The 23,146-nt window shown below is 50.3% G+C and overlaps 1 protein-coding gene across 3 annotated transcripts in view; it reads left to right on the top strand.

The window, feature by feature from the left end:
• Nucleotides 1-15,540, top strand: part of LOC311434586 (uncharacterized protein) — a 60,736-nt gene extending 45,196 nt beyond the window's left edge. For 2 of the 3 annotated variants that reach the window (XM_084514838.1, XM_084514837.1), the window contains one exon: nucleotides 13,149-15,540. In XM_084514838.1, coding sequence (XP_084370964.1) covers nucleotides 13,149-13,277 — 129 coding nt within the window. In that variant the 3' untranslated portion in view covers nucleotides 13,278-15,540. Of the gene's footprint in view, nucleotides 1-1,286; nucleotides 1,341-13,148 lie in introns of all 3 variants that reach the window. The other variant, XM_084514836.1, reaches the window with a different exon arrangement.
• The last annotated feature ends 7,606 nt before the right edge of the window (nucleotides 15,541-23,146 follow it).

The raw sequence follows: 23,146 nt of genomic DNA, 5'->3' as shown, positions 1-23,146 counted from the left end.
AATGACAGAAGCTGTTGGAGGAGTGGGATTCCCACTGCGCAAGTACATTCTACTGGAAAAAAATAATATATTTCACCTGAGAACTGTCTTCAGTTGTTCGTTGGTTCTGTTTTTTTTTTTGGGGGGGGGGGATGCTATAAGTGTATTATTTTTTAAAAAAGTGTTTTGAGTCTTTTATTCTTGCTTTTATCTTGTCCTTTTATTGGAAAAAGCAACAAGACTACAAACAAAAGAAGCAAGGAAATAGGAAGATCTCGCTATGTACTGTTCATGTTAGGAGGGTGGTGGGACGTTTTTCCACAGGTCTTCTGTCATAAGAATGTCATCTGAAAAACACTTCAGTTGCTTTGTTAAAGTGTGTGTGTGTGGAGGGAGAAGTGTTTTCCCACCCTTTACACAGCTTTCCAAGTGGAAAGTGTAGAAAACAGTCAGGAGCTAGGAAAATCTATTATTTCTTTGAAAAACTGCTGGAGAAATTTCTTCCTGTCATGTCCCCCTCACCAAGGTTTTCAGTGTAAAAAATTAGGTACTTTTAATGGAGAATGTGTTTTCTCTTCAAGCCTTGTTTTTCCACTTGGAGTGTTTTTTGGGATTTTTTTTGAGGGGAAAGAATGATTTTATTCACTTGCCAACTTTCAGAGTGCTGCCTCAGAACTGGGATAGGGCTGCAACTCACCCATGTATTTCTGTAGTTACACTGAAGTAATTACTGTTTCAAGTATGTCCTGGTGGCTGAATGGTGTGGTTCATACCTTATGATGACTTTAATGGTTCTTACAGTTTATAGCAAAGGGTTTTAGGGCTGTGGGCAGGTGCTTTTTACTTCTTTTCTAATTTGAAATAAACATAACGAAAGTAACTTAAATAATGGGAACATCCACACTTGCATTAAATAGGCTATTTTTTTCTTCATAAAAGGAAGATGAATTCACCTGCTTCAGGGCAGAGTCTAACCACCAATTGACAGAAGTTAGGAAGAAAATTCCTTTCAGGCAGTTGTTTCATTTCCTCCTCTTTGGCATTCCTTGTACTTCCTTTTGAAACCTGGGGTGTCAGCCACTGCTAAGGGACTCTGTCTAGGCTGGGCGAGAGAATCTCAGATTCGGCTGATTGCCTGATGGCCACTTCTGGTAGTTCTTAGTCCTGTCTTTCATATCTCACTTAACCATCCATCCATCCATCTTGTTCGATAATTAAATATTGATGAAAAGAGACTCCCTACAATCTCTCTCCTTCTGTTCCCTCATGCTACTGCTACTAATCCCTGGATTCTAATTCTCTTTCAGAAGATGCTGCTCAAGAAGAATTGTGGAACGAAGACTAGAGTAATTAAAATTCGTGTAAGTTGCCCTTTACTGGTGCACTTCCTTCATCTTTCCACAAATATCTGAATGTGGTGATTGTCTTCAAACATCTACACCTGCAAGTTTATTTCTGGAGGTTTCCTTTGGCTTGATCAGTTGCATAACAGAAGTTGCTGATCCGGAGTATATAGACTGTAGTAGCAATTCAGGTTGAGTGCTGATGAAGCTAATCGTACAGAGGTATTTTCCATTTTGGAGGCCATGGGTTCAAAGCTTCCTTGGAGCAAAACTCTACGTCTCCTGTGATGAACTCATATTGCTATGCATCGCTGTCCTTTGTCGTTTGGATCCTTCTTGACCGAATGTGCTGATCTGGGGTAGCAAGTGGTGTTTGGCAAGAGTGAGTGTCATTGGTGGTAGACAGCTCTGGTCAGGGACAGCAGTAGTGTGCTGTGCTGGTGTCTGCAGAGGGGTATGGGATGTGGGACTGGGTGACGAGAGTGCTAGATTGCTTGGATGGCTTTGCAGCTGGGGTGGCAGTGCAGTGTCTGAGCATCTTGCATTGTTGACTGCACACACATGTAGCTGGTCTAGGTTTGTTCCCACTCTCCTGCTTGTACTTCGTGCTGTCTGCACCTCCGAGTCTTCGTGTCTAGTACCCCATCCCTGACTTTTCAACCACCCATCTCCTGTGTGGGTACCTTGGATATCTTTCAGTCAACACTGTATGGCACTGCAGGAGAAGCGTGTATGACCTTGCGCATTGCAGCCAAAACAAGTGCCTCAGTCTCCTGAGCCCCTCGTGATCCTCCACATATTTGTGATATGCAGGCAAAACCAGCTCAGGGGGAAGAAAACAGATATCCTTTGTGATAAAACTGCTGCACTAATTATAGCCAGCAACGACGTCTTAAAGAGGGGTGAATGGCGGAATGGGATCCCTCAGGGTTTACACTTTGCCTGTCAGGAAATGGGGCTGATGATGCCTTGGTGTACCCAGAAGTGCTAGCGTGTGTATGTATGCAGCTGGGGGGTGCCCTTGCCCACCACAGTTTTGGGGGTGCCTTTGGTTATTTGAGAGGCCGAGGAGCAGGTAGGGCTGGCTAGAGCAGGAGCAGAGCTGGATGGTGTGTCTTGGACTCCTTGTGTACCTTCTACCATAGCACTTCATGACTTCCAGCAGCCCCACTGTGACCTGATCCTTCTGACTGCATGACAAATCCTGACCTGTTTTGTATCCTCTTGTGCTCCTGCCTCCGTTGTTTTCAGTGGAGCTGTCTCCCTTGTGAGCATTCCCCAGATGGTGCCTGTCCTTCAGACCTATCGGCAGTCTAATCCCGTTCTAGTCCAATGTGTTTATCACATTCTTCTTACCCCTGCCCCATGTGCTTTCCTTTTTCTTTTTTGGTTCTGCCTGGGTGTCCCTGGACTGGGGCACTGTGGTGAGGTGATTCCCCAGGGCCCAAGCTCATTACTGCGGCTTTGAGAACCCCTGGAGAAGCTGAGAGACAGAATTATCCCTTCGCTCTCTGCTGAGCTCGCCTCAGCTCACACTAAAATAAACAGCAGGAACGGAGAGGACACCTTTCTGACAGATGGCGTGGCGTCTGCGGGTCTCTGGCCAGCCCTGCCCAGCTGGGACAGTGCTACCTGAGGCGCTCGTGCAGTTTCCATGCCGACAGCGTGTGGTATGTCAGCCTCTGGCCTGGTGGCAGACGTAGAGGAGTGTTTGTGCTTCCATTTTTCAGGCAATTGTGGGAACTTTTGTGTACGCAGCTCAGAGAGGAGGCAGCAGGCCCCTGGCTGAGTATCATGCCTCAGCTCTGGAAGCAGCTGAGGGAGGTCGGTACCTCTGAAGGGTGATGCTGTGCTCGCACACAAAGGGAAACCTCAATCCAGGCTTGGCATGGCTTTCCTTCACAGTGGTGCCCCGGGACAGGACAAGGGGTAATGGGCACAAACTGAAACACAGGAAATTCAGGTTGCCTGGAGAACTTGTGGAGTCTCTGTCCTTGGAGATACTCAGAACATGCCTGGGCAGAGGCTTGGGCAACATCCTGCAGCCGACCCTGCTCTGGGCGGGAGCTTTGGACTAGAGCCTGCTCCACGGGCACCTGCCAACCTCAGCCATTCTGTGATTTCTGGCTTTTTGCCCAGACCTCTGAAACTCAGAAACTGTGAGCACACCAGGGACCTTGGTACACTCGGGAGGGTTCTTCTGAGGCCCTCCTGACTGTGGCCTCTTGCAGAGGATGGTAGCAGGAGGCCAGGTGAGAGGCCTGCTTGTGTTGTGTAGCCCAGGGAAGCCCTGATGTACAAGTGCTCTTGTTTCAGTACAGGTAAAGAGCATCCAGCCTCTCACTGATCTGAGATGGGCAGTGACCTCCAGACAGAGTAGAACTGTGGAGATGCAGCAAATAAACCAATCTGAAGGGCAGGCAGAGAAGCAGTGCTGCCTAAGGTGTTTTTGCAAGGGCTGTGAATCGGAGATCCTTGCTTTCTTCCCATGGTTCTGCTGCTGAGGAAGGAGGAAAGAAGGGATTATGTATGCACCCTGCATGCCTTGTTTTTACCTCCAGTGTGAGGGTGATGGTGGCAGTGACCTGCCAGCCAGCAGACATGCTTAGCTCAGTAATGTCAGTGAAGCGTTTTCATGCTATTCTTGGTGAGGACAGTGTCTCCTGTGGTTGTGAGATAACATACGCTTGTAAAAATACCCTCGTCTGATTGATATTTTTATTGCCTTGACATCTTGGGGCTTTGCTGGCGTGTCAGGACCCAAGGTGATGCTCTCTCCTGCATCATCCCAGCCATGCTGTTCTGCCCTCTTCTTCTGGAAGAGCCTCCCAGATGAGTGTCAGATGGAGGAGCCCTGTCTGTGCCCTCGGGCATTGACACAGTTTCATCCCTTGGAAGTGATCACGCTCCTGGAAAGCCTTTCTGGAGCAGGTGGCCCAGGCTGGCCTTTGCTTTTCCATGTGCTGTTTGAATGCTAAGATGCCACCTTGTCATTGTCCCCTGTCCTTAAGCTTCCTGGGGGCCAGCTCAGATGGTGTTAGGCTGCAGCCTTTCCACTCGCTCAGCGGTTCTTCTTCTTACATGGGATGATGAGGCAGCGATGTGACAAGTCTCTGAACCTAGAGGGATTCAGACATTAATAAACCTCCCAAATGTGCGGCTGCTCAGTCATGTTTGAAACATTTTGGGGGAATAACAGCTTTGAGAGGGCAGGGCCTGTAAGTGAGGAAAAAATAGTGTTAAAAGAAATCTCCCTCCTGTCCCTCTGCCTGCCCGCCCCCAGTGAAGGATAATGGATCAGGAGAACGAGGCCCTCTGGGCAGGCACACAGAGACAAATCAGAGGTGACAGCGTGCATATGAAGTATGGATCTGTGCAGAACGGGTGCACGTGGCACAGCACGCCTCAGTGCAAGGTGAGGGGTTGGCCTCCATAACCTGTCTGTAATTCCAGAGTCTGTCCATAATACCACAGGCCTTCAGTTGTCCAGAGCCTCTTGGGGTGAGGGTTGCAATTCGGTCCCCTGTCTTGTTCCTCCTTCACAAACTCCTGCTTGCAGTCTCTAAATGTGACTGATGGAGCTTATCTCAGGAGCACTAAGTGGGTAGAAGACACAATTGGTGAGCCCCTGGGAGTCTTGAGAGCTCTTGTTGCGACATGCAGAAAGAGAGTAAGGATTTCAAGGCCAATCTGATAACCTGCCCGATCAGAGAGGTGTTTTCTGCTATGTAAAAAAATAAAAAATAATTTTAAATCGGAACATAAACCTCCTGTGCTCTTGCCTTGATCATATTGGTGCTTGAGAACACCCTCGGCTTGGACATGGGCCAGATCCCTGGAATGACTTCCCCATCTCTTATCTCTCACATCTGTATCCTAAAAGACCACTGCAGAAACATGCTGGGTTTTCTTCCCCTGAAACAAGGGACCTTTTCAGCTTGGAGCTGAGCAGGAGATATGCTGGCCTGAGTTGTTTTGGCTGAGCTGTTCACGAATGCAAGGCGTGCTAGGTGACAGTAATATTGGTGCAGACCTCTGGTTTGGGCTGCACAGGAAGCAGTAAAGGTTTCACAAGAGGTCAGAAGACTCTTTGTGTGTGTTTAGCCATACATACATGTATATTGCCCCTTCCATTGCAGGCTCCCAAGGTGCTTCGCAAGCATGGCTAAATATAACATCCCAGAGGCAGATAAATATCATGATTGCAATTTCAGAGCGGGTTAAACTGAGAAACCAGCAAAGATTGTGACTTGTTTTAAGAGGGTGTGAGGAAGGCTGAGGTTTCAGCTTTGATCTTCAGCCCCCATTCCTGGAGCTCTGTCCTTCTCCATACTGTATCATGCAGTCTAAACAGTTCCGATATCTCAGGGAGCAGAGATCCCAAACTGCAGCTTCCTGTCGGTTTGTCCAACCCTCCTGCTTGTGTTCAGTATGTGACTGAGTGCCGAACCCAGAACCTGCCCTTTAGAAGCCGAAGGACTCACCTTCTGAGTCACATCCTTGGCTTATGTGCTGGGCACTGTCCCCTTGTGGGGATTTTAGCACTCCAGTTACCTAGGCAGCCTTTTGTCTCCTGTTGGAGACAAAAAAAAAAAAAAAAAAAAAGATCGCTCATCTCTGCTGAGCAAACTGGAGAAGATCCTCTGCTAACCGAGGGCATGAATGTCCTCTGGCCAGTTGGTGAAACCAGCTCCCCCCGTGCTCCTTCCAGCCAAGCCACCCAGCTGCCTGCTGAAGATCTCTGTGCAGCGATGGCAAGGCCTGGAGAACCCCAGGCCCTGATGCGAATGCTTCCTGACAAAAAGACTTTGTCCAGAGTTTTCTCAGTGCGGGGAAGGATGGGATGCCTCCGTCTGTTTAAAAACTAACCCAAATATCTGGCTCCAGACACTGTTTTATTTAGCACTGCCTTTATTGGGTCTCATAGCAAAGGCTAACCAGCCTCCAGCCTGTCCGTAGCAGTTTGAGGAGGGACTTTCACGTCTCTTTCCTTTGCTCCATTAAAGAAAAGAATGTTTATTGCTGCCTGCTTTTCATAAATTCCTGCCATGGATGCCCTTGCACCCATTAAATCATGTAAGTGCTTGCAGAGGAGATGCTGTGGAATAACCCAGAGCTGTGCAATCCACGTAGCACTGGGAAAGTAGTGAGTGGCTTGTGAATCAGGATGCTGAGATCCTGATTTCAGCTCAGCCCCTGGCTTGGGTGGGTCTGGTTTAGGAGCAGGCACAGGGGGAAGTGGAAAGGAGGTGAGGATGGAGGTGCAGCCTGGAGACACGCTGCTCTTGGGGCAGCCTCGTGTGTCTGTGGTGGCTGTGCTGTGGTTCAGGGGCTAGGGAACGTGGCCAGGAAACGGGTTGTGGGGTTGAGAGAGAGCTGGGTTTGGAGGCGTTGGGGTTACACCTGCGTGATGGAGCTGAGAGAGGAAGGCAGGGGACAGCAGATGGTCGCAGTGGCCCTGCCTCTCCTTTTTCTGGCGGAGCTTCAGGCCCAGGATGGTCACTTGGGCACGTCTTTCACCGCTGCATCCAGGCCCGCTGCTCCCCTTTGTTCACATGGCTGTGGGAACCTGGCACCCGTTCCCGATCCCAGTCCCCAGTGCTGCAATCCTTTCCCACACACCTCTCCCATAATACGCCCGCTTCCTGTGCTTGGCTTCCACGGCTGGAGCGGTTTGTCCAGAGGCAAGCGCGCTGCGGCAGCATGTGTTCGCAGCCTGCTCGTGCCAGGATAATTAATACTCATTTTGCAGCGTTAATTTGGGCTCCCTTTAAGTTGAAAGCAGAGCTCTGCTCTGTGCCAGCCTGCCTGGCTGCAGGGAAGAGGATGTCCCCAGGCTCACACGGGGAGCAGCACGTGCTCAGGTAGGCACCACGTGCTGGCCTCAAGAGAGGAACCATGCCTGGGGCTCCTGGCCCAAAACGAGGAGGATGATGAGGGCAGGCTGCTGCCGTCGCTCTGGAGGCAGGGAGGATGCTCTTGCCCCACCAGGAAGAGAGGGGAAGCTGGGGTTCGTTCACTTGTACCCAAGGGATTCGTGTGGCCTTCAGACTAGCATCTTCCCTGGGACCTTGGGGTGGTGAGTTCCCAAACTGAAAAACCCTCTGAATGACCCGTCTGTGCCTTTTCATCGCACACCCTCCATGCGTCAGGTTGTCAGGCAGGCAAAGTCAAAGCTTGCAGGCAGCTTTCTCAAAGACACATCTCAGAGATGTGTGAGGGAGGAGAAGAAAGGCTTGTTACACCGGTGCCAGCAAGGGCTTGGAGCTGGAGCTGGCCCGTTCCTGCTCTTGGGCAAGTGACCAGCAAGCGTTTGCCCAGCCCTTTGAAGTGCCTCCCAGAAAAGTTCAGTGTTGTCTGCCTGGTGGCACCTCTTGAAGTCTGGTAGTTGCCATCTGACAACTCTCGTGCACGCATTTGCAAATGTTGGATGGATTTTTTTTTTTCCTTCCCTTGTAAGAGGAACAGCGAGGTGTTTGTAAACTGCTGAGCTGGTCTCTGCGGCGTGGTTGCGCAGAAGGATGTAGGTGTCGGGCAGCCTCGCGCTGGTGGAGGTGACAGGCCTCGTAGGGAAGGCTCATGGAGAAAAGAGAAAAACAGGGCTAACTGCAAAGTTTTGCTCTTCCTCGTTAGAACAGCAGCTGGAGTTGATGTTTTTCTTAGAAGAAAAAGGAGAAGAGTGGTCCTAAACTGTCATGGTCCATCTGGCTGTTCCCTGAAGTTAAACCGCACATGGACGTGGTGGTGATGGAGAGACCTTTGAGAGGGAAGGGGCTTGCCTTCAGAAAGTTATTTCTTGAGCTGTTCCAGGTTTGTGACTGGAATAAATTGTCAGAGGCCAACAGGAGTTAATGAAGAAGCAGCTAGATGTGAATTGCTGTTCCACGGGTGGAGCTGGTCCTGCTCATCAACGACTGTCCTGAAAAGTGCCTGAAGCCAGACTCTCATTGAAAGGAAATTACTTCTCATCAGGAGGTCGCATAGCACAGAGGTGTTATTCATCCTGGCTGCCTGAGTGTGGTTTACGTGTTGTACTCCTGCTTTATGCAGGAGAAACTGCGGCACAGGTGATGAGAAGCCGCTGCTTGGGACTGTGTCCAGGATTAGAGGTGTGGCTCGGGGGTCCGCATCCCCTGCTTGCAGCTGCTGGTTTTACACATCAAAGCTGCAGAGTCACCAATTTCTCTCCTAACAATGTGGCATGGGTGAAAGGCAGGAGAATGAGGTGGAATTAAAAGCACTGCACCTCTCAGGGCTCTGCCGTGGCTCGTTCAGCTGTTAGCAGGGCGGCTGTGCCCCAGCCGGGCAGCATTGCGGGCAGGCGCCTGTCTCTGCCAAGGCTCCTCTGGGGATTTATTCCTTTCCACACGGGGTGGTGGTGGGAATCGGATGCGCCTTTACAACTTGCAATTACATGCTGCCTTTCATCCCAAAGGACTTCTTAACAAGTGAGTCTGCGGGCTGCAAAGGGATCGTTCACCCACTGCTGAGAGGTGTCCACTGCTGGAAGACAGGAAGCAGAGAAGGGACTCCTGTGCTGGCTTGGCCCTGAGTAGGGAACAGGTTGGCAGAGCGCACACGCTGCTCTGATTTTGAGTCCCGCCAGGATCCTGCAGCTCTTATGAAAGAGAAGCAAAGAGTATTAAGCAGATCTGTGTTTCGTATCACCCCTAGCACACCACTCCCTTCTAGGACATTGTTGTGTTAGGTAACTTCATTTTTCCCCTTCCTTTGGGGATTGTAATTCCCACATCTGAAAGTGTGCTTGGAGCCACGCTTGCCTTTGCTTTGTCCAGAGAAGAGAACCACGTTTCTGTGGAATTATGAGTCCAAAATTAAGTTATTTCACAATCAGTGTTTTGGATATTTTCCCAGACTTCATAGGGGCAAGGGAGGGGTTTCTAGGAGCAGTGGGCTTTTGTGTTAGTAATTTACCCTTCACCTGTTTATCTTCTTCCTGTGTACTTCTTCCCTGCCAGAAGGTACAGTTGTGTCCCAGGTGGTTTATGCAGCAGTTGCCCATGTCTTTGGCTTTCTGAGGGCTGCTAATAGGACTGAAGTCCTGCATCTCTTCTGTGTTGTCTACTCTCACCCTTCTTCTCTGGGGCACCTGCATCCAGTCACAGCCCGGACCATCTCTAGCTGCGCTTTATATTGATATGTTTGAGATATTTTAAGCCGGGTTGCTGGTTTACCAGCTGTATTTAATGGTGGTAGTACAGTTGGTCGCTACAGTACAGGTTTGGAAGTTGAGGGCCCTCCTTGGCTCGAGCTGAGGTACGAGCGGACAAGGTCCAGGTGAGGGGGGACAGCTGCTTTGTAGTTTTGAGTCAGGAAGAAGTGGGTACATGCCTGGAGGAGTAAGGAAGAGTTGCAGGTGTACCAGGGGCGAAACGAGGTGTGCGAGAGCAGGTGAGCGTGCACACAGGGCCGTGTGTGACGGGGCACCCAGGCATGGGTGCCTTCCTGCCAGCAGCCGCGTGGCTGTATCTCGGGCTGTTCTCCAGCTGTGTAAATACATTGCTTAACAAACGGAGGGCTCTGGTTAATGATTGCCGTTAGCGCGGGGCCCATATTAGGCTCCGTTTGGTGCCGGCTGCCCGGCTGCCTGGATGCCATCGGAGTGAAGGCAGCCGGCTGAAGTGTTGAGGAGCCTCCGCAGGAGCCGGCCTGGGCTTGCTCAGCAGGGGCTGTCAGGCAGGGCTGTGGCAAGCTCCCCAGGGCCTGCTGCAGCAGGGGCGACTCAAACAGCCTTCTGGAGAAGGAGTGACATCCCCGGTGTCACAGGCTGGCGCTGGGTGCCCAAAGGGAAGGGCAGGCTGGCTGGGAGGCAGCTGGCCCAAGCAGCGGGCCGGGAGGGATGTGTTCCCCACTCTGGCAGCTGGCCCCATCTCTCTCCTCGTTCTGGGAACAGACCTACAGGGCTTTGCCTTGCACTGCTCAGCGGGGCCAGACCACCACATGCTGTGATCCCAAATGGTGTCGTGGGCTAAGCCAGATCAGGCCTGGTCATCCCTAGAGCAGGGTACAAGCTCCAGAGAAAACACGCAGTCCTGTGGGAAGAGCGGGGCCGTTTCGTGCAAGGTCCCTAGCAGAGGAGGTGCCCTGTCATCACTAGTGGAGCAGGTTCCTCACGGTGGCCTAGGGAGGCTTTTTGCCCCCAGAAGGCCCAGATTGCAGCCCCACGGCTCCTTCCTGCCCAGAGCCTGGTGAGGTCTGTGGACACTTCTCGTCTGTTCTCTGGAGCCGTCTCTCCCCAGCCTCTCTTCCATCTGCCGTCCGCCAGAAATGAACTGATTTCAGCTGCCTTCCCTAATCCCGTCTGGCATTTCAAAATGGAGGGGACTGCCAGGATCTTTGTTCCCGCTCCCTCTTGGCACTGGCAGGGGACCTTCTCTGCTCTGCAGAAGGACAAATGTGCTGATTTATTCTGCCCCTTAGCTTTGAATAGGGGTTGCTACGTTACCCCACAGCTCTGGGGCTTGCCAGAGCACACACCATATATAACCCCACAGCAGGTGGCTATTGAGGAAAGGCCCTTAAATCTGCCTCTCTTGTTTCTTATGTTGCTGGCCAAGGTGTCAGGGGGCTGTAGCAGGGCATGATTTGCTGGCTGAAACTCCGGGCATGGCTGATGCCAAGCACCATGTTGGCATTTTCCATTCTCAAACGCCCATCTCAATTTGCAGAGGAGGGACCAACCAGGCAGGAACACGCTGCCCACGCTGGCTTTTTAGAAGCCCTTTCTGACACAAAGGCTGCCCCCTGGGGCTGAGCTGTGACCAAAATCCTGGACGTGGAGGCTCCCAGATCCTCCTGCACACAAGGCCAGGCTTGGAAGCTTTCTTCTGGTGTGAGTGTTTGGGTGAGCTGGACTGTTTGGGCAGCAATCCAGGAAAAGCTGTGTGCACCTGTCCTATGATGACAAGTGAAAACCCATCCAGGACAGAGGCAGGTGGTACCCAAACATCAGTGTGCCGTGCTGATACGTGGTTGCAGCTGTCTGAAAGACCTGACTTGGAAGTGCCTCTGTCTTAGAGGAAACAGCAGAGTTGGTGATTGCTCCTAAAAAGCCGAATTATTTGAGAAACAGCCCCTTAGTGCAAGCTGGGTGAGCAGATGCTGTGGATCTTGCTAGAAAGGGAGTGGAAAAGGCAACAGGGAGGTAACACCCAAGCCCACGCCAGCTCTCCTCTTGCCGGACCTTTTCCACTCTCCATGAAAACAAGTGACACCTCCCAGCAGTGATGGGAGTGAGATGAGTAGTGGGGCATTTCCATGAGCTTCTGAGCTGCTGAACTTTTTTATCAGTAGCTTGCACCTGTCTGTTGGGAATGAGCTCTGCAGGAGCATGAGTAAGTACTCTGCTGGCCCAGAGAGCGGTGGGACCTCCTCTCTGGCCAAAGAGCATCTGCAAGGAGGTCACCCCGTTGGTGCTTCTGCTTGCCTATGGAAAAAAACACAGTTCCTGAGATCTAAATGGAAAACATTTTGTATGTTATGGGGTTGAAAGGTTAATTTGGTATCGTTTTTCTTCTGGGATCTGTGGGTCCCAGGAAGGTCTAGTGGGGGGCAGCATTCCTATCCAGTCACGCAGTGCATGGGTATTTCTGGTCTCCTCACTTTGGATGAGCTCTGACCATGCTCTGAACACCAGGAGGGGAAGGGGAGAGAGTTATCTTTGGAGGCCATGGTACAAACCAAGCTGCAGAGCCTTCGGGTGGGATTTTTTTGCACCAAGCGTTTCCCAGCCATTCCTCACTGACTTGTTTTGGGAATTTGTTAATTAAACCATGGCTCAGACAATCCCAAGGCTTTACAGGTAATGTCAGCTACTGTAGGTCCTGCATGTGCATCCATTTCACAGCCAGGACTGTTCTGGGAATCTGTCTTCATTTATTTTTTTCTTTACACATAAGTAATCCTCATTCAGGGAAATTCCCTCCCAGGAGGCCTGGACAATAACTGGCATGAGACAGAGAGTTGGCTTGGGTGTCACCTTCTAGCCTACACTTAAAACCCAGGGAAGGCCTGATTTCCAGACGTGCTGAGCATCTGGCCCTTAGGCTGATTTCTACAAGAGCCCAAAGAGCTCTAGAGCTTCTGAATTTCAAGTCTGCCCACAAGAGACTGGAGCTTACCCCAAAAGCCAGTCAAATGCTTCTGGGTGTGATTTCAGGAGAAAGAAAGAGCAGAGAGGATGCAGGTGGATGGGAAGTGGGAAAATTTAAGCATCAAATAAAGTCCATCAAAACAGAAAAAAAAACAAAAAAACAAAAAAAACAAAACAAACAAAAAAAAACAGAAACACACACACAAAACAAACAAACAAACAAAAAAAAACAGGTAAGGGGAAGTGTGGTAAATGGGATGGGAGAAGAAACAGTGGTGAAGCCTAAACTGTAGAGCCAAACCTCTGGAGCATTTCAGTGTCTGGGACTTCATGGATTGAGAAAGGGTGATCTGTAAATTATTACTGGAGAGCTGTTGAAAAAATAAGACTGAAGAGTGAGGGTTCAGAGGTGGCCTGGTTTATCTCCCTGCTCTGAAAGTGTAGATCCCTGCTTTATAGACAAGAGAATCTGAATTCAGCTCTTCTGTATGATACACTCTGGCAGTGATGCTTTTGGGACTCTGGGTTTCCAAATTCATTGCTGATTTCCTCACCCTGTTCCATGTACCTGGATGGCTACAGGTCCCATGAATCCATGAGGAGGTATGGTTGTACCAGAGAGGTGGGGGCAAGACAAAGAGTTTGAAGCAAGAACTTCACTGCTTGCAGCTTATGTGAGCACTGACTTCATCCCTCTTCTTATTCCCCTGCAGAGCATCAACGGAGGCCGCCCGCCGCCCCACTTCGTGTACGATCCATCCACCTTTGCCTTCCGTTCCCTCAGCACCTTGAAGCCTCTGAGCCCGATAGCTCCAGTGGAAGAACCGTCATGTGCCTACTGAAGGAATTTCTCCAGAAACCTCAGGAACTATCAACCAACCACCTGCCGGGCAGTGAGAAGGGCTGTGGTGATGCCCAGGGAGGTTGGGTGGGGGAAGAAGGGGGCAATGACACATCTTTGCAATACAGTCTCTCTGGCAGCAGGAAACATACAGCTCTGCAGCAGTGACTGCTTTTGTACCATTGCCACTTCCGAATACTGGTAATTGGAGAGATTTTGTCTTTCAAGGGCAAAATGAGACAGTCACAAACTGCAAGGGCAGCCATCAAGGCAAGCGCATGGATGTGGTAGTTGAAGATATCCCTGAGGGTTTCAGGGGCTAGTGTGGTCCACGTTGTGGCTGTGATGAGTGATCAGGTTGTGACACCCAGTCCAGTCAATTTTCCAAGAGTACTTAGGTCTACAATGCTTTGGTGTAGACCTGACCCTTCTCCGAGTCAGAAGTGAGCTCAGGATTGGAGACAGAGGCTGTACAGGGCTGCCTGCAAAGCAAGAAGCTCTCTCTCTGAGATTATGATCGCATTCACTTCAAGCTCTCTTGAGCAGAAGACTCCAGGAGAGGGATATGGGACAGGGTAACTGGAAAATCTAGTTACATGTTTCAGTTGCTCTGCTGGCAACTCAGTAATATCTAAAATAGGATTTAAATGTGAGGAAATTCTAGAATGGGGGCTAAGATAAGATTACAGAATGGAGGGTCCATGTTCAGCCATCCACAGAAAAAGAATGCCCACCTTCAGTCTTGGTATCACCGGGGAGAAGTGGTGGGGTGATCTGTGCGCTCTTGGGTCTCTGTCTCTGTTTTGTGTTACGCAGCATTTGTCCATGCCATTGTCCCAGTACTCTGCTGCACCTGTGGTGATGCTGAAGGCAACTGGCATCACCAAACTCAACCAAATCAAATGTGTCCAGCAAGTTTTCCCCTCCCCTGATAGGCTGGCTATTAAATTCAGATAGACCCCGCTTCTGCACCAGTGGAGCGAGTATTCCCAGATGTAGCATGGAGTGGGAGGAAGGGGTCTTTGTTTTGTGGTCACCCGTTGGTGGAAGAAACAGGAGGGGATTTTGAATGAAGCTGAGGGACAGTTCTCCATGGACAGTCCTACAGGAGGTAGGATGGTGCTTGGCCTTTTTACCACTGGAGTTTGTCTGGGGTCTGCCCTTGAGGCATGTGGGCGCTTTGTGCTATGAGGTGGCAGCAGCTAATGGGAGAAGCTCTTCACCATTCTGTCATGGTGAGGTAGAGGAACAAAACATTTCCTCTTGCTTCATCAGATGAATCTTCATTGCCAGCACCTGGTGAAGAGAGTAACCTCTTTGTCTAGGTATTCTCCCCTTGAGCTTGTATCTGGCTGGGTGCAAGTAATTTACTTGTCTGGATCAAGAGGAGCAGCTCTGAGTAATATTAGATCCATTTTAGTTTTAAATCTGTTCCACTGTGAAGGTTTTTGATGGCACTCTGGATGAGACCACTGGTCAGTCTAGCTCGGAGTGGGAGGCCAGAGAGTGAACCAGCATGCATGGTACTTTCTGGGCCCTTCCCTGAGACAACTGGGGAAAAGCCTGAAGGCCACCAAGGCCTGGGGACCTGAATGCCCCACCACTGCCCTCCTCCCTCCCCAGGCAGAGCGGCTGGGCCAGGCAGTGAGGGGATGGCTGTCCTGAGGCTGCCCCAGCTCTGCCTGCTCCTTGTCCCCAGGCCATCGCAGCTAGGCCACTGCCAGGGTTTGCTGGTGAGGTGCCTCGGGCAGAGTGCTGTGGTTCCCTGCAAATAGTCCCTTCTTCTGACACAGGCCCATTCCTCTACTCATTCCTCCTGTTCCTGTAGAGACTCTGCTTATCTTGTTTTGATGGCACACCTCAGCTTTTTATCTGCTGCCAGAGGGAGCTAGCCAGGGCAGGATGGGAAGCATCACCACCTCAAACTGAACCCCCATGCTCATGGGAAGGGACAGCCACAGCCTGCTGCCCATCTGAAGAGGCACGTTCCCTGTGCAGACAGTCGAGGTAGCAGCCCCCATGGCCCCGTGCTTCCCTCGGTGCTGCTGAAATGGGAGCTGCTGCAGTGCTCGGCCCTGGAGCTGTGTTCTGCTGGTCCATGGGTGCTGCAGGCTGCCTTCCCTGGGGGTCCAGGGCTGCAAATGGGATGTCCTGCCAATATTGTTGCCTTTTAGTACTTTTGTAACTTTTCTCTGTCTCTTCTTTTTCAATCAGAAGGAAAAATAAAAATAATGAAATAAAGCGTAACAGATGCTATATTCACACCTCTGGTGGGTCGCGTGTGTTTGCTGTCTTCTGGGTGCTTATGGGCAGGGGTATATGAGGTGATGGAGCAGAGCAAGCTGTGACACAGCACAGACAATCCCAGGCAAAATCACAAGCTGTGCCTGCAAGAGGATGGCCTCGAAAAACATACCACCAAGAGCTTTTCTAAAACATTTTTGTTTTTAAATAAACCGGAATCACAGAAGAGACCTTAAGGACACTTAATTCCACCCCCCACCACAGGCAGGGACACCTTCTACCAGACCAGGTTGCTCAAAGCCTCATCCAGCCTGGCCTTGAGCACCTCCAGGGATGGGGCATCCACAGCTTCTCTGGGCAACCCATTCTGGTGCCAAACAGCCCTCATAGGTCAAGATTTTCTTTACATCTAATCTGAATCTATGCTCTTTCCGTTCTTTGAAGTTGGGCCTGGTACAGAATATTGGCCCTCACTGGTGCTCCCTCCAATAAAAGTCCCTTTGGCTTTTGAGCAACCTGCCTATTGCACAGGGATTGAACATCACCTTGCTGGAGATCCCCATCCCACAAGCAAAAGGGGGGGGGGGGGTAACTCCACATCTGCTCTCGTGCTCGTGATTTTATGCTTGCTAAGTCTTGTACCTCTTTCCTGAGTTTCTCAGCAGTCCCTTTGTTCATGGCAGAGCACTCGTGCTGCTTTCCTCAGCAGCATCGCTCTAGCTCATCCTTTCCTCAGGATCTTGCTCAAAAAACATTATATCAGGTACTTGTAACCTGCGTTTCCCTCCCTTGCTATCTCCCTGAACTAAATCTCGTCTCTTCCCTCATGCTAATAGCAATTTATCTTAACCAACATCTCACAAGGCCTGAAGAGCTGGCCCCTTTTTCAAGGCCCCGCAGAGATACCAGCTTAATTTCCCTGAGCAGCCCTCCTTAGGCTTGCTCCCAGGAGACCATTCCTGCCCCTCCCTCCAAGCTCCCGTCCTCTCTTGGCTCTGTGCCATCCCTCTTATCTCGCAGCCTCCCCTCTCTGTCAGCTGCAGCTCGTTGTTAATTGGCCTTGGCCTGTTTTCCATGGGCTGTGAGGTGCACTTGGTGGCTCCCCTGGGCCCTTTGCTCCAGCCTCCTGTATAAGATTGCAGTTCTCTGTGGTGTTTTTTTTTTTTTTTTCCCAAAACAGCCTGCCTCTTCTGCATGCTTATCTCAGAGGCCTTAGACGTAGTTCAAGAATTCACTGGCCACCACAGCTTCGTCACCTGTTCATCTGTAGGCTTGTCTGTGAGGATATAATCATATAGAAGGGTGTGTTTATGTTGTATCAGCTGTGCTCTGTGCTGGAGTCCAGCAGAAAGCTGGCGTGGTGCTTCACGGGGCGCAGCCAGCTGCGTGGCCTGCCTGAGCTGGGCCGCAGCGCTGTTCCTGGTGCCCTCAGGGCTGTAGTCGAGCTCTGCAGCACGTGTTTGGGTCGCATTAGGTTGTGCCCACCCCTCACCTCTCCCTGCAAGCTGGGCCTCTGTGCTACTGACAAAACAAGGCGGTTTTTGTGGTGAAACAGGGTGGTAAGCCTTGATGCAGTAACAGCTCTGAAGCTGAAGGAAAACAGGTTAACGGTATCCACTAAGCTCTTTGTGGTAATTCTTCATTGTAGTTACCAGAATACCTTACAAAGGGGGTTAAGGACATCAGTCTTGTTTGGATGCTGGACCCTGGCATGGGGGAAGGTTTCCTGAAGACCACTGAGGAAGCCATCAGAAATGAGAGCTGTGGTCTTCTGAGGGCATCTCATGGAGTGCGCTCCACTGCTTCCACTGGCATGGGGCTTTTCACCTTTGTGGCTTCCAAAATACCTCATGCAAATGCTCTCCTCGCTGCTGGCTGTGAGGCTGTGGTGTGAGCAAAGCAACTAGCGAGTGCGGTCTGCTTGGCAGAGGTCCCTCAGGACCTTGGGTTTGTTGGAGCTCCCGGCTCCACGGCGAGTCCTCCCACCAGCTTTGGGTTGTGGCTGGTGGGAGGGAAGCCTGTAACTTCTAAGCCGAAAGCTTTCTCTGCTCTGATCCAATCTTGCTGGAGACGTGCAGGTGTTTCCCTTCAGAGCAGAAAACAAACCCTGCAAAGAGAGGAGGGCTGTTATGCCAAGGTGCAGCTCAGGCGCCCTGAGCTCAGCTGTGTTAACCATCTGCAGGAGAGTGAGCGGGGACAGGCGGCTGTTTGAAGAGCTTGCCCATGGCTTCTCTGGGATTTAAGTGGAACCATTTAGGCTAATACTGTTCTCGAGTTAAAATAAATTAATCAGGTTAGTGCTGTTGCCTTATACAAATAAAAGAACGGAACTGAGCTCACAGCAATGGCAAAATGGGTTGTTATATGTGTAACCTGGCAGGTGACCGTTCTCTTTGCAGCCAATGCACAACATCAGCTCTTCTGCATTGTCTGTTTTCTTATGTGTATGTATACACATACACACACCCACATGATATATATACATATGCATGCATGTGTGTTTCACTGGACTGCAGAAATCTCTGTACACTTACAGTCGCCCTCAAGCAGAGCGTTCTGTGCCCACCTGGGTCTTTGACAGAGCTCGATGTGAAGCCCACCTTGCAGCATACTCACCATTTGTATGCTAGAAAACATGATGATGCTGGTGAAAAAAAACACCCACCACCCTGTTTCTAGCTGAGTGTTGACCTATCTACCAGATTGACTGGGAAAATGGGTGAAATCAGCAGTGCTGCTAAAGCCAGGGTTCTCTCTCACCCCAGCCTAGATGGAGGCTACTGAAATGTGGCTTGGCACAGAAACAACGAAGATGCAGAACTTCCAGTTGGATGGACCACATCCTCCAAACAGCTCAGGGCTCTCCCTTTCTGAAGCTGCATTACGTATAGTGATAAGGCACAGGGTTGCCTTTAAGGGTGTGTATCAGGTTAGGGTTGGATGGGGTATGCACTTAAAGTGTGGCTGCATAGGCACAGAGTGCATTTATACTTACGGCATGCTATTCATATTTGAAGTGTAAGGAAGCTTTTGACTAAAGGCAATGGGCATGTGTTCAAGCATTGGCAGGGAGGTTGACCCATCTGGGGCATGGGCAGAAGAGCTTGTGCTGTGTTTGCAGGTGTCTGCCAGTAGTGCACATTACATATACTTTACATATGTGAAAGCAGGGGTGGTAACAAGTATTTTTTTGCTGTTGCAGTCTCAACCATTTGTGGTAACAACTGGCAGACTTCTGCAATGTTCCATACCAGTACTGTATAGGAAACTGAAAGAAAAAAAATTATGAATTCCTGATCTGTGTCCTTGAGGCACTTGGAAGTTTTCACCATTGAATTAAAAAGAAAGAAGCACCTGGACAACAGTGACTCGAAACAAAGCTACCTCGTTACAAAATAGAGAGTGATTGTATGCACTGTTCCTCCTCAGACAAGACCTTCAGGAACATCAAATAAAACTAGCAGGTGGCAGGTTCAGAGCAAACAACCGGAGGCAGTTCTGTGCGGAGCACAGGGTTGCACTGGGGAACCCAGGATGCTGTGTTGGCTAAATATTTACCTGGATACAGACATGAAAAGAAATAAGGAAAAAAAAAATCCCCCAGGAAACACGCATGCACGAATGCCATCTCTGGCTGAGGGAGGCTGAGGGGTGAGAAGTCTCCTGGGGTAGGTCGCTATGTGCCAGTCCTGTCTCACCCTTCTCTGGGGCAGTCTTCACTCCTGCCAGGGTCTGAGGTGGGCTCATGCCTCCAACCAGGCACGTCCACTCTGATTCCTTACAAAGCACACTCTTTGTGTTATTAACAAAAGCAGTTTAACCATATTCTGTTTTCTCAGGCGTCCTGGGTTGATAACAAATGGCCTGGATAAAGCCTAATCCTACTTCCACCGATGCCTGGGACAAAACCCCCATTCCCCTCCCAGGAGGAGATGTGAGGCCTCAGCAGTGACTTGGCCCTCACCTCTTTGACGATGAGGTTGTGGGTGACCTGGTGTACCTACTGAGTTGCTGGTGTCATCGAGCAGCCTGAGATCTAGGCTGCTTGCTGACCTACCCACCTGGCTGTGGTTGGGCTTCCTACGGATCGGGGCTGCCTGGTGCCCATCGTGTCCCTCATTGTGGCCAGGCCAAGCCTGAACCACCCTCAGTGGCTCGGTGCTGATGTTGGCCACAGGGGCACAGTCCAGGCTCAAATTTCCCACCTATCCCCCCTTATCGGGTCGGGTGTGTCATGGGAACAAAGTCAGTTTGATTTGAACACTATTTCAGGTTTTCAATATGTATATTATATATGCAAAATACTTCTGGAGTGTAAGAAAAACTCTGGGCAAACATCCTCCAGCGCCTGGTAAGGCCCATGCAGAGGGAGCAAGCCAAAGAGGATGCAGCCGAAATATCAATGCTATGCAGAAGGAGCAAAGATCAATGTCAAGAACTACATTTAAGCCCGTTGGTATCTCACCATTTCCTGGGCTAGATTTCAGTGGGCTTATTCAAGAAAGGGGGTGAGGAAATAGAAGATGTAGGCACTTTGGGAGCTAGCGAAGGCTGTAGCTGCAAGCCAGCCTGACGGGACTTGACCACATGTTTTCAGTTAACCCGGGACAGGATGTGCAGATAGCTCCGGACACATGAGGAGCCCAAAAATCTGTTTTCCTTTTTGTGGCTGCTCACATCACTGCCTGCTGTAATAATAGCTCGGTCTGTTAGTGGGTTGGCCAGTATTGATTGCATGTTCCCGTCTGACACGTTCACAGCGTAGTAGCTCCAAGGTCAAACGAGTGGAAGAATCAAAAGCCCCACGAGAGCGGGGTGCCAAGTGGGGCAACAAATGGAGACAACAAAGCCCCTTTGACAAGGAAAGTAGGAGGAAACGTCTCCTGAAGGATCCCATGGGAACTTTGCTGTTCTCATTCTGATATGTTGTGCAGAGACACCGAAGTAGACTAGCCAGCACTGCTCCCAGGCATCTGTCCTCAGTGTAGCCTTGGAGCATGCTGGCACCCCACACCAGTGGATCTCATGGTCTTTGCTGCCCACTGAAGGGTGGTGAGACTTCGGTGCCCTGTATTGCACTGCTGCTGGTCCGAGACCTGGCCTTGTCTCCTCACGGCTCTCCTGTGTGTCCACTTGACTCAACCCTCTTTTTCCCTGGCCTCCATGAATGCCTCTCCTCTGTCTGACCCATGCCTCTTTCATGTCTTCCCCTATTTCTTCACCCCCTCCTGGTTTTGGGTTCTTTTAAGGCCCAAAGGCTTTGCCACTGGGGTCTTGGTGCAAGACAGTGGTCACAAATTTTTCTCATCCTTGTTCCCTTCCTTGCCCACCTTGTTTCAGTCATCAGTGTCAGTGACAAGAAAGCTTTAATGTAGACAAAACTGTGTACCCTGTCTAGAAATGGTTGAGGCACCTTTGCCTCTTCTTTTTTTTTTTTTTTTTTTTTTTTTTTCCTCCCCCAAAATGATATCCACCATGAGTGGTTTTGCTGCCAACAGGTAATGTTTAGCAAAGACCTCAGAGAGGACTGCCCAGCAGACCTGGCTTCGGGCAGTGCAACCAAGCCACATACAGCAGGGCAAAACCCTGGTTGTATAAAGCTCTTTTGAACCCTGAAAACCTTTGTCAGAACTTCAGCATGAAGCATTCACAGCTCCTGTTCTGAAGTGTGATGTTTTGTCCTCTCCTAGCTTTAAACAGTTCCCCAAAATAAACCCACTGCTATTTACCAGCATTGTTTTCTTTCTTGTGTTCAGTGCTGATAAATAATCAGACCCATTATATTATATTTGTGTCTGCGCTAGTAGAAAATAATTACAACAATTACCACCAAATCAAAATGCTTCTGTTTCTCCTGGTGTCATTAGCACGTCCCAAACATTTTGTTCTTCTGGTTTAAAGTGCAGTAATAACCCAGCCCGAGTGCGACGCCCAGCTCGGCAGCACTTCCCAGCACAGCAAGCTTCCTGGCTGCGATTGCCTCCGAGATGCTGCTAATTTTCAATCACGGTGTCAGATCCTCTCCTACCGCAGGGAGAGCAACTGCTTAGCCTGTGATTTACCCAATTTATTCCAGTAATAACCGGGCTGGCTGTGTAGCCATCTGTGTGTTTTACGTGCTCCTCCTGCCCCCAGCCTCTGCCACCGTGCGGACAGAGCGCTGTCTCAGTCCTTGCGACAGCGGGGAGAGGAGGCATCGTTTCACCCCGGTGATGAAGGGGGTCTCTGTGTGCTCGGAGAAGGGCACCAATGTTCCCTTCTCTCCTCTGCCCAGAAGGAGCAGGCAATGCAGCCCCTCTCTAGTGACTTCTGGGCACTGGAGCTGCCAGGCATGCTGCCAGCAGGGCTGCTCCCTGCATGTATTTTCACCGGGCAGGGAAGGAAAAACCCATTCTAGGTAGGGCATGGTGGGTTAGCAGGGTCTCAGCATCGCTCTGGCCCAGGCTGGGAGAGCTACGGTCACTTTGAGAGGAGGAAACTGAGTCAGAGAGCAGTGAGGGGGAGGACCTGTCTCTTGTGACAGGCTGAGCTCGTCCCTGCTGTCCCCTGCTCCTGCTGAGGTCACACAGGGGGAAAGAGCCAGAGCCAAGCCCGGAGCCCAGGCTACAAAGCCTGTTGCATGTTTTACCCCTATGGGAGGACCAGGATCGTGGCCATGAGTAGGATGGAGGGCTTGGATCTGGAGACAGACACCTGAGTCCTGCTTCCCATTGCACGGAGTAAATCCTCCGTGCTGCAGTCATGTATCTGAGGGCAGAATTTCATCTTGCAAAAATAGCGAGTGGAAAGACAGATGTTAGCCTGAAATTGGGTCTGTAAATATGAAAAGCGTCGTGGTCGCATGCCTCTGTCTGTGAAGATAAACACTGTACTGACTGGATCTTTATAAAGCCTTTAATTGGAGAGCCAAGTCCTCTGTGCCCTGTGTAATGTTATTCAAAGAGGCCTGCACGCAACTCCTTCAAAGCAGATGTTAGACAGGGTACAGCCCTAGATCAACAGTCATTCAGGATCAGAATTGCTTGAAACCGCTGGGTAAAATCAAATATAAATAGAGCAGAGAGCATTTGAAGCACTTACGATCTTGGGGGAGATTCCTTCCCTGTAACAAAGCCAAGAAAAGGGGGGACGATGCACCATTTTTGTAATGCAGTGAGGATATGTAGAAGCTGGATTACTCAGAAAACTCTGAGCAGTATGTATGGTTCATGTTAAACCACCTAAACTTTCTATCTCTGATGGTTTCCCTTGGCTTTCAGTGCTCTACAGACTGTAGCCTGGCGATTGCCTCCAGGAGACAACACAATATTGGAGATAAATAGGAGTTGTATACTTCTTGTGCACACCAAAACACTGAATTTTCCTGCTATTTTGGTAGTGCTGTAGCACTGCACAGACAAAAGCCCCTCACTTTGAGGAAACCAGCAAATAATTTGGGTCCTCGGAGAAACCTGTTGGTATCATGAAGGCTTTGCCCTGCATCTCTGGAGCCCACCTGGATGGTCCCCCTGCAGGCATGTTGTCTTCCCTCAGGGGTACCAGGCTGCTTTTCCCAAGGCTGCTTTTCTATAAATGAGGCATTTGCTACCAGATTTCCTAAGTCATCAGTTAAGAGGAGAACGTGCA

The sequence above is a fragment of the Aythya ferina genome (assembly GCF_964211825.1).
Source record: "Aythya ferina genome assembly, chromosome: 3".
Taxonomy (NCBI): Eukaryota; Metazoa; Chordata; class Aves; order Anseriformes; family Anatidae; genus Aythya; species Aythya ferina.
This window is presented reverse-complemented; position numbering and strand designations above follow the sequence as displayed.